This window comes from Cryptotermes secundus, unplaced genomic scaffold (genome assembly GCF_002891405.2).
Source record: "Cryptotermes secundus unplaced genomic scaffold, Csec_1.0 scaffold475, whole genome shotgun sequence".
Classification (NCBI taxonomy): domain Eukaryota; kingdom Metazoa; phylum Arthropoda; class Insecta; order Blattodea; family Kalotermitidae; genus Cryptotermes; species Cryptotermes secundus.
Genome location: NW_019737987.1, coordinates 104,080 through 115,696, shown reverse-complemented (window position 1 = coordinate 115,696; position 11,617 = coordinate 104,080). Strand labels below are relative to the sequence as shown.

The window sequence follows — 11,617 nt, the reverse complement described above, 5'->3', positions numbered from 1 at the left end:
TGCGATGCTCGGATATGAGCTGCTGGTTACAGAAATATAAATTTTATAGGTAATTTTTTGTCAGTTTTTGACATTTTTAGGTTTAAGGTCATTTTTTCATTTTTGGGATGATTTTTTGGTAAATTTTTGGACTTCTAAGGGTATTTCTTGTCATTTTTGGCCATTTTAGGGAATTTTTCTTCATGTGTTTTCTGAAATGTGAATAACATGAAAGCGAAGTGTTCTTTCTTTTCTCCTTTAGGTCATTTTTCTGTATTTTTTCGGTCATTTTATAGGTCATTTTTTAAATATTTTCAGGTCATCAAAATCCGGGTCCTGCATATTACATTTTTGGGTCATATTTTAGGTAATTTTTCTGGATTTTTGGGGTCATTTTACAGGTCACTTTTTAAATATTTTCAGGTCATCAAAATCCGGGCCCTGGTAATTACTGACTGTCCATGTACTGAACTTGTGGTTTATACCATTCTTTGGTATTGTACTTTATTCCAATACAAGTTGTTATGCTGTTGTAAGATTTGAGGCTTTCACGGCGGTGACTATGAAGAAAGCAGTCTTCTGGGATTTGGCACCTTGTATATGTGGTATATGTGGTCTCTTTGCTTGCAGATTTCTTATATATTTTTTCTTCTACCCTGAAGATGGAGGCGATACGTTCCTCCGAAACGTCGCTTAACACCACATGTACACGGTGACAAATCCCAGAAGACTGCTTTCTTCATGTTATGCTGTTCCTACACCAGCAGTAGTCCATACTGTTAAGACAGGCCACAGTACTACTATATTATTAGTTCGTGTATGTAGGTTGATCCCAGAAGTGTTACCCTCTGCTGGTTCAAGACTGCATAAGGCCCATTGTTCTTACCCTATGTGATCTTATAAAAAATTGGCCACACCGAGTCCAATATAGGACCAAGATTGAGTCTGGATTTGGATCTCGGGGGCGGGGGTTGATCGATAGTTATTCAGGCGCTCATCGATTTCCCCGTTTTATCCTCAAATGGACTAGGTTCAGAAAGTATGTTTGAAATAATAGTCTTCTGGTGTGTGACGCCGTGTTGTCTGGTCACATCGCATAAAATATGACTCCCCAAACACTCCATAGTGTCTTACTTTAGCTGGGAACCATATTACATGCATTCCACCAAATTAGTTATTCGTAAAAGAAAAGGGATCTGTGTGAAGTATTACGTATCATCCAAGGGACTATGGGTCAAGCTAGTCGCACTGCCAGTCGTGCTCGAAATGGCAATTGGCATGATTGGAATCTTGAGAGTTGCAATGATCGAAGAGGCGATGAATATGGCTGGCAGGTTTGGAATGCTTCTCCCAACGAGTGTATATAGGAATTGTTGCGATGTGTTGACTGACAGTTGCAAGAAATAATCATGACAATGGGTAAAATGGATATGATGTGACTGAGCGGGATGTCATATCGGTAATTCTCAAGATTCGTATTCTGTAGATGTTAGGTTCGAATTTCTATGAGGCTAGGGATGGAATGAGGGGCGCTTCCTTCCAGATTCATTCCCGTTCATCGTTCATTTATTTTACTACCTACCAGTTGATTATTCTAGTAACTGGCTGCGTCGTGAAGTATCGGACAGAAAAAACTAAAAATATATGAACTCTATTGTGGTAAATGGAACTACTCAGATTTTCATTGCAACTATTTCGATTCTAACTGCATAGGATGGCGTCTGTGAAAACTGAACCTGATCCAGATGGTGAATTGTATTCATCCTCTCAGAGTGATTATCAGCCGAATGGCATAAAAGAGGATGAGGATGATCCTCTGTTAATAAGATGCCCATTAATGAAGACTGAAAATGAGGTGAATTTTTCTGTTCATTGTATAGCATACTTTACATTAAAGTGTCTCTAGTCATATCTTGGGTGTGTAATTTTAAATAATATTTAAGAATTATTTTGTTGTAGTCTTTCATTATTCCAAAAGATAGCAAGTGCTGTTCATAACCAACGCTGTGAGAACCTCAAATCTGACACTGATGGCCAAGTCGGAAACTGATATGCCCTTTTATATTTCATATTAATTTTTTTTTTTTTACCAAGGATGTTGACTTTTAAGATCTAGAAATTGTTAGAACCACTACAGTTGAGCAAGCAATTGTTATTGCCTATTTTTCACCATCTGGTACCCCACAAAATTCATGCAACATGTTTGCCCTCAAGTAGTAATGTCATTATTTCCTTCACATAATAGTACATTACGCTGTATCAGAATTTTCCTCAGATGCAACAAAAGTGCGCCTATGTATATATATATGTGGATCGCCACAGCTTCTCCTGTGTCTTGCATGAAGAGGTACACAGTGCTTCAAGTGTGATGAACTCTTGCCACAGTGTGTTTTCTGCTCTTGTTCATGTTATTTTGATATTAAAAGGAGGTGATTATATGTGAGAGTATAAATAAAATATGTTTGCAAAAAGAAGGCTGTAGAGTATATGTCCAAATTCGTCACTCTAAATAAATGAAGTCACAGTCATTGAAATTAACAGCAAAGCCACTTGTAATGTTCACTGTAGACCGTTGCTTCAGTGCGTTGCACAAGTGCCATCATCACTCCTCAACATTCACTCCTTGGTGCAGTATGTGAAGGGTAACTCAGTCTGGTATCCTTATTCATTGTTTTGTTATGAAAGGTCCATGAGTTGGTTGTGGAGTGCTGTGGGAAATATTACTTACTTGACTATATTCACTTACTTGGAATTACCGGGTTTTCAGGACATCATCCATTGCCCAGTATTCTAAAAACTATAGAACACAACGTTTCAGAAACTGGATCTGTTTCTATCCTCAGGTGAAGGGGGAGACACCTACTCCGTTGGGTCCCTAGAAAGAGCTAGCCTCAGTCAATCCAGTGCCTCATGTGAGGATGGAAAGTAATCTAGTTTCTGAAATGTTTTCTAGTTTTTAGAATACCAGGCAATAGACAAAATCCCAAGACCCAGTAATCGTGAGTGTTGTTATACACCATCATCATAACCCTTTTTAAAACCAACTTTTATTCATGACTCACATATGCAAGTGGCCCACCGCAGATTATTTCATAGTTAATTTGTAATATTCGCAAACCTAGCTCAGTGGGTATAGCAACTGGCTATGGGCTGGAGGACGGAGAAGTTGGAGCTCAAGTCCCGGTGGGGCAAGAATTTTCACTTCTCCATGTCATCCAGACTGGCTCTGAGGTTTACCTAACCTCATATATAATGGGTACCAGGGGCTCTTTCCTCAGGGTAAAGTGACCAGGGCATGAAGCTGTTCACTCACCTCTATTTCTGAGGTCAAGGAAATGTGGATCTATATTCCCCATATGCCTTCATGGCATAGTACTTAATTAGTTATGCACAGGGACACGTTTACCTTTACCTTATCCACAAATGCAACAAAAATGATAGTCAAACACACCCGTTAGATTGAAATTCTGCTTTAATTATACAGGCTTTTTGTGTGCTGTTGGATTCTCACTGTCAGGTAATTCCACATCAAGTAAACATGGGTCACCACCCGACCACCTCAGAACTAGTCCCAATGGAAGAGGTAGTAAGTATTCCTGTGAAATTCTTCTTCATGGCCACTAAATTTGGAGATTAGAGGTCTCAAAAATCACTTTTTGGGCTCAAGTTTTTAGAGAAAGTGGCATTACTTGTATACCCTAATTGAGGCACAGCCCTTTTGAATGTTACATTTCAAAATATATTTAGTGCAGTTATCTTTGCGAGGTACTCAGATTTAACCTTTGACCTTGTATACTTAAAAAAACTGCAGTACTTCAGTATTTTGACAAAAGATATACACATGTAAATTTTATTTAGAACATCTGCACATATTAAGTTGGACAACAGCGGTATTAGGTTTTGTGAAGCATGTACCATGAAGAGTCATTTTGCTTGTATTGATGAAGCAACTTAAAACAACATATTTCTCCTATATTTTCTGCATTTATTAATTTAGTTTAGTGTAATTTACATGTTGGCCTGTCATGGTATAATCCATATACTGTCTTCGCTTGTTCGGAAGCCAGGATCGTGGGTTTGAATACCACTCAGGGCATGGATGTTTGGGGTTTGTGTGTACATTTTTCTGTGGTTGTGTACAGGCAGTCCCTACTGAATGTATAAGCTTTAGTAAACCGAAGTGAAACAGAGAGTTTCATGGAGGTAGACCAAAGCCCAAATTGGTGCTGTAGCACCAAAAGGAAAAAAATTACATATTGGCATAAAATGTATATCTTTTTTACAGATACATGTCATTAAGAGAGCAGTATTCTGGGATGTGGTGCCTTGTAGATATTGTGGAAGTCTATTCTCACCTGCTCACACTGGTTCTTTGCTTGCAGATTTTCTTCTTTTTTCTTCTAGCCTGAAGATGGAGGCGATACATTCCTCCGAAACGTCGGTTAACACAATATCTACATGGTGCCACATGCCAGAAGACTGCTTTCTTAATAGTTACCGCCATGAAAACCTCAAATCTTACATGTCATTAAGATTAATAAAAAGACATGAATAGAGGAAGCATTTTAAATTGCTGCAACAGGTAATGCATCTTCTGAGACCAATTAGCTCTACATGTTGGGCAGGTCCAGACATGCCTAACTTGCATCATTAAATACTTATCTGCTGGCTGTGAGTCATTCAGTCTGCAGGTCTCACCAGGTTTCATGTGGTCTGGGCCCCGCTACCTAAAAGCTGTACAGCTTAGTGTTCTTTGAGGCACATGAGTTATTCATATATTTGAATGTTTCTCCATGGTTCACTGTAAGAGATATTTCATTTATGTTATAAATTCTGTTGGTGAAGTGTGTTTTTAATGATTATGGCATCTTGTACCACTTGCCCTAATCTCTTTAATGAAAGTGACCTCATGATGTCAGAAACAACTTAAGAAAGCATGCTTCCTTGGATGACAAAACTTTGTGAGTTAAATGGTGATCATAATAAGTGTGCAGCAAGTGTTATAAGAAGATTCTGAACTGAAGTGTGATGCATTAGACAGGCAGGAAAATTATGACAATAACAGTAACAAGAATTCCTAACATCCCTGAAAATGTCAATTCAAATTCAGTTTCTTGATCTGATGCTAAGATTTTAGAACTGTTAAAGGAACAGCTTCGAGATTCACCCGCTTCAAAAAGTTTGAATGTGGCAGTTTTAACAGGTCTCCCCAAGAGATGGGAGTTTTCTGATGGTTAAAGAAGTTTCCTTAAACTGCATTGAAATTGTCATGTAATGAATCTCTTAGGCAATGGTTTTGCTGCACTGAGTAGGAGATTTCACTAAATGGGGGTTATGAAAAAATTATAGCTACTTTGTGTATTAATTAGATATACCCAAAGAAAATTATACATAAATAACTAGAGTCATTTAATATAAGATGAACTTATGATAATTTAAATTTGATTCTTTCGTGATTAGTTGTCACCAACCCATAACAAAGAAAATATTATTACAATGAAAACCAAACAGTTTTTATATACTTTATGAACATATGTCACAGAATAAGTATATATTGATCATAAAAAGTAAAAATAAAGCTGTCCATGTAACAGGCCGTGAAGGCCCATAGGGTTGTGAGATGTTGAGGCTCCCACATTATCTAGACAGTCGGCTTACAGATGGTGGTAAGGTTGTCAGCCTTACGCGCCGGTTTACTCCCCAGGAAAATTATTTAATTCCTGGTACTCATTTCTGTTAGATGCTGCATCAACCCCAGGGCCATAGTGTGGCTGGAAGGATTAGGTCAATTGAAGAAAATCTAATGACCTCATATACACCTTAAAAAAAAGTTATTTTTGAAGTCTTCCACCAACATTTTCTGCCTTTAAGCTGTGGCAAATATTTATAGCACCCTCTTGCGGGACCTGTCAACAGTGGAAAGGACTGAATATCTCCTTACTACTTTAAGTGCCCCAGCAACTTTTCTGAAAGTAGGAACTGGCTGTTTCTTCCCCTCATCCCTCTTCTTTTGTTTTTACTTTGAACATTTTTCCCGCATCTTGTTGCATACCAGCGGCGATGACACCATCATCATACTTTACAAATGCTTCAAAGCGCAGATAATAAATAGACCACTGACAAGTCCTCTTCATTTACTATTTAACATCTGTTGCCATTTTGTTACTGTCATTGCAATTAATCCTGACTTTCTTGACACAGTTTGTTGTTGTTTCAGATCTAACTGCATTGCAAGCAGTTAGTTTTGCAGGATACTTAGCTTCATTTCCTGGCCCCCTTCCATGTAAGCTGCAGCTGTGTCCTTACTTAACAGTTCATGGAGCATGTCACACCCAAGTCAAGTGGCGGAAGTTCGCTGGTGCAGTTATCTGGGATAAACACCACCTTGATATAATATGTAGGAAGGTTTTATCTGAAGAGTGTGATGCTAGGATGTTTTTGAAAAGTTCTTATGTCATCCAAGGGAACCAGATTAGCATAGTCAATATAGCGACAAGCTATGGGCTGGATGACCGAGGGGTTGGAGTTCCAGTCTCAGTAGGATCAAGAATTTTCTCTTCTCTAAATCATCCAGACCGGCTTTGGGGCCCACCCAACCTCCTATTCAATGGGTACCGGAGGTGAAGCAGTTGGGGCGTGAAGCTGACCACTCACCTCCAACTAGTGCCAAGGTCAAGAAAATGTGGATCTATACATCCACTCCCCCATACACCTGCATGGCATAGTGCTTAATTCGTTAAGCACAGGGAAAACTTCACATTTTTTTATGTCATCCATACATTTGTCATTGGTGTACTTACAGGGCAGGGTCCTCACACTCTTGAAGCATCTTGGTTTCTCACAAGCTTCCCCACCACTAGTGGTGGAAACTTCTCACACAGATGTGAGTTTGAATGTAGAAGATCTGTTATCCTCTCCCCATGGCAAGCTTCTCTTCTAGCTGAAAGTGGTTGCCCAGAAGATTCCAGCCTTGTCAACATTAAATATGCCTTTTGGACTGCAATGTTCCAAATACCAGGGCAATAAAATGACTGTTTCAGTAATGCACCGTTTTTGGTGATGCTGCTGCTCTAACCGCACATATTTTTGTATGTTAATTCGAGGCTCTTCTTGAATCTCCAGCCAGCTGCCCACTGTATGCCTTGAAATTATCAAGATCTAACTTCAGGACTACTCTGGCAGCTTTCTCCCTTATAATTTACCAGTCAATTGGCAGCTGAATGCATGCCTTCAGGACATTCTCCCTCAAGTGACCAACTAATGACACCCCACTTGCTGTACATCTCAACTCAATCCAGTGTTTTTGTGACAGGCAGGAAGTGAATACAAAGAAGAACAAGATCTGTGATCAAGCCTGCTTGCAAGAGCTGGAAACCTGAGCACTTGTGTATAAGACAGGCACACTTAGCACAAAAACACGTTCTTCTTCACTAACTATATAGTGGACCATGTGATTAGTGTGCTAAAACATGATGGAATTGAAAGCATGATAATTTTTGTTGGTTAGGTAGGATTAGAACTGTCAGGAATAAAATGGCACAAGAATAAGTTTTGTTCATCTTCATGGACTCTCGCATCATACATATGTGCAGCTATGCCAGATGTGTGGCTTTCTCAGTCAGTAGTTATATAATTAGCCCTAACCGTGTAACAGGATATGCATAACATACACTTCAACTAGTAAAGAGACCAGATTAAGGGCAGAGAGAAGTAAACATATATATCTGTAACTTCTACTAGATTAAAGAACCTTACCCTTTGTGTAAGTTATCTGAAGAAAATGTGCTTTATCCTGATACCTGATCTTCTCAGAGTATTTATGAGACTACAGTGACATTTGTTTATTAGCTTTCATATAAGTCTCTACAAGAAGATATCTTACTATATAAATTGCAGTATCTCTCTAAATGTACATAGTTAACTTGCTTTAACCTAAATTAATAAATACAAAGAATTTAAGAGAGACACGTTGCTTAAAGTTGCGTCATTGCTACAAGTGAAGTGACTTTTCACAGTAAAACCCAATCCCATTGCAGTTGCAGAAGTTTTAAGTGAAAGTTACATGCACTCAGTATATATTTTTAATTGAAATGCTGAATTTAAGAAATCCAAGGACAAAACCTTTTAAAATGTAACTGTGCTGAATACACATATACTGGTGCAATAGGCCATTGGAAAGGTATTTTATTAGATGTGGAATTAGCACAAAATTAAATTTATGTCTCAGATAGTATATTATGCTACTTTCTCTAAGACAGTTTGTGCCCAAAAAATGTTTTTCTTTAATTTGGAACTTCAGTTGTCTGGTGCCCAAAATGTAATGCCCATAAATGTTGTAGTTCTGAGGGGGTTGCTGTGGAAATGTCTCTCCTCTGTTGATTTAATGTGGAATGGTTGTGTCTAAAATTGCAGTAAAGCAGGGAGCTCATTATGAAGAATATTATCTTTTGGGATATGATATCTTGTAGTTCGGTAGGTATCCCAGAAGGTACATACTCTTCATAGTGCCCACTGTGCGATAACCTCAAGTTCAACATGAGTTACATTTTGTCAAGGGGATAGAAAGAAAGAAAGAAAGAAATATATTGTCTCTGTAAAACATTTTGAGGGTGGCAGAAGTTACATTGGTGAAACAGACCACTAGCCATTCTGTTCTGTGAATGTAGACACAGTCTGAGGCATGAATCTAAACTGGACCAGTGAGCTTGTGAAGAAGGTTGTCATAGGTTTGAACGCAGCCAGGATTTGGGCAATTGCAAACAACAGCAAGTATAAGGCACACATGATATAATTGGCAGTTCCAATCAGCCAACATAGTTTGGAAGTTTCTTCCGTATGAATTCCTCATATGAGGAAGGAGGTTAGCAACTTGTAGGAGAGGTTGGTAAGACCTGGCACTATCTTTGTGCTTCTCTCTCTATTTTCATCTGAGGTTCCATTTTTATTCCACAGGTAGCACTAGTTCTAGGTGGAGGTATTTTGTAGCATGTAAATTTTGATTTTCTTCTGCTTTGGTGTTTCTAGATTTGGTTTGGGCTTGTTTTGAGAGATGTATTTATTTTCAACTTCTTTTTCTGTGTCAATTTTAAATGTTTATGAGTATTTCCTCAATTTTAATTGCAACATTTCTTTGTCTGCTGTTGATAAAACCTGATGCTGGTCGCATGTGTAGTTGACTTGACTGATGCCCAGTTGAGATTGACTCTTTATAATGAATCTCAACAAGTGCCTCCACTTGAAATACTGGGTGATGGACAAGGATGGGAACCTCAGTAATCCCTACAGTAATGTACCATTACCAGAAACCCTTTGGATTAGTTTAGGTTCATCCAGTAACTGACAAGAGCTTTGACTGCAGCTTGACTGTCTGATAGAACACATTGTTCCTATTTTCGTAGTGTTTTTCTGTTTAGTTGTATGTGCCGTAATAGCATTACCTAAGCCTGGAGTACTGTGGCATATTGCCCAGAATTGCACCTAAGAGGTTCTTCTTGGTGCCAAATTCATACACCCCAGTACCAATACCTTAGTGTTGTTCAGGACGTATCTGCGTACCAATCTATTTGTCGGAATATGTCACTTTCCCATTCACTTCTGTGAAGAAATCTTACAATGAATGGTTTGTTATGTACATAACTTAATATTAATTTATCAGCCCCTCAACTAGAGTGAGTTGTTTTATGTATCTCAAAACAGGTGAGTGTGCCCATGCCATACAGATTATGGGCCTCCACTGTTCTCTGCAGATGAGTCTGTAAATTATCACCCAGGCCTCAGCCTCCATCCAGGAGGAACTTGGCTGTAACTGTAGGTGTTGCTCACATGGCTTCAGTTATGCAATTGGCCAAGTTCAGCCCTTCTGGTTTTGTATTTGACACCAGGCCACCACATGGCAGCACAGGTAATTATAGTGTATCAAGGTTTGTGTCCAATGTAGCATCCTTAAGTCCACACATTTCCCTAAATCTGTCTCTGCAGGTCAGAAATCCCTGTAGGCCCTATATGTTTATCCATCTGCTTGTTCCATGTTCATGCCTAGTCCAAAGAATTTTTGACTTCTGTGGACAGCTGTATTGTTGTACTGAAGAGCCCCTTATATATCTCTTCATGGTAACATTTGTCACTATTATCTTATTTGGGTTGACAGATATGTCTTATCACACTACAGGTGAGCTGTTTGTAGCACCTCCGACACAGTCTGAGGGAATTCCCCATTTATTTCAGTATCATCCGTGTAGTCCACTGCATAATAAATCTGATTAAGTCACCAGCCTCCAAAGTAGAGTCAATGGAATGCTTCTGTGTTGGACTCCATCATGGTTTTTCCCAGCTCTGTGGTTGTTGTGTTCTTGCTTTCCAGCATGGAACAAATTCATCTATGAATGGTGAGCTCAACTGCATGCCTTTCAGGAGCTTTTGCCATTGGTTCAAATGAGGTTTTATCAAATTCCCACTATGGAAACTTCTTTATGATCTACAGCCTTGTAAATTCTGTTACCACACTGTGAAGTGCAGTTTCCATAGATTCAAGAGTTCGGTTGATAAATTGGTCTTTATTTAGGGGATAATCTATCAGAACATAGTCCCGTATGTGACTGTGTACCAGTTTATCTTCTTCAGTAGGAATAATGGTAGAATGACTGGCTGCAAAGCCATAGCCTCAGTGTAGCCATGTTCACCTGGTTTGCTACGAATGTCACTTTTGCCTGTTTCTGAGCTCTAGGAACATATCCATGGGTCACACATGCTCTGAATATGCAATATAGGTGTTAGGCATAATATTCTTTCCCATGTTGCAGGACCCCACAGGTACAGTTTCACCTGTCCTTTCTGATTTAGCCCATTTAACCATACCTTGTTCCTGAGCCTTCCGGACAAGTTCTTATCTTTCCTGTTCACTTTCTGTATTTGCCTCTCTCGATCACCAGACTCACCAGTTACTTCCAAGCCTGGAAAATGGACTCAGTATAAAATCTTTCAGAGTCCCTTTTCTAGTGTGAGTACGTAATCATCAGATACTGTTTAGCCATGGCTCTGCTCGGTATATATTCAATACTCTGACAATAAATACTTCTCCATGAAGACTTTTTGGTTTTCCTGATTTATTTATTACTGTATAATGCTTGATATCTTTTTTGTAAGAATCCTAGTAATGTGCTTCTTTTGCCCTATTAAATAGCTTCCTTGTCTGGATTCTCAGACTGCTGAACTCTTTAGTACACCAAATGATATTGCGTGGTGTGTGTGAGTGGTTGTGGTTGCACAGTTCTGCTGATGACATAAGAAGATGGTTTCTTGCAACTGATGAATGGCCACTTCTACACCTTCTACTTATTTAGGAACCGAGGTTCATGACTGTAAAATAAGAGAGGACTTGTGTTGAACCGGGGTATGTGGTAGCATAGTTGGTTGAGGCACTATGTATGTATTGTATGTATGAAAGGGTAGGCCTGCTCGGCCCTTGCACTTAGACCTCAGTGGCCCATTGTGCTTCCCTTTTTTTTAATTATCCCTCAGCAACCCCATGCTTCGGATGAAGCGCAGGATTTTGGATGTGGGGGTGTCGAAATAGTCACTTGGTTCCATAAAGTACTGATCCAAGTGATGTAGTCTTAAAGAAGCTAAAGCCTCACATTCA

At 39.1% G+C, this 11,617-nt stretch overlaps 1 protein-coding gene across 3 annotated transcripts in view; it reads left to right on the top strand.

Annotated features, from left to right (window-relative positions):
• Window positions 1-1,244: 1,244 nt before the first annotated feature.
• Window positions 1,245-11,617, top strand: part of LOC111870619 (zinc finger protein 665-like) — a 34,758-nt gene continuing 24,385 nt past the window's right edge. The window contains exons 1-3 of one of the 3 annotated variants that reach the window (XM_033753930.1): window positions 1,245-1,438; window positions 1,693-1,834; window positions 3,464-3,565. In XM_033753930.1, coding sequence (XP_033609821.1) covers window positions 1,428-1,438; window positions 1,693-1,834; window positions 3,464-3,565 — 255 coding nt within the window. In that variant the 5' untranslated portion in view covers window positions 1,245-1,427. The remainder of the gene's footprint in view (window positions 1,439-1,692; window positions 1,835-3,463; window positions 3,566-11,617) is intronic. The other 2 variants (XM_033753929.1, XM_033753931.1) reach the window with 2 other exon arrangements.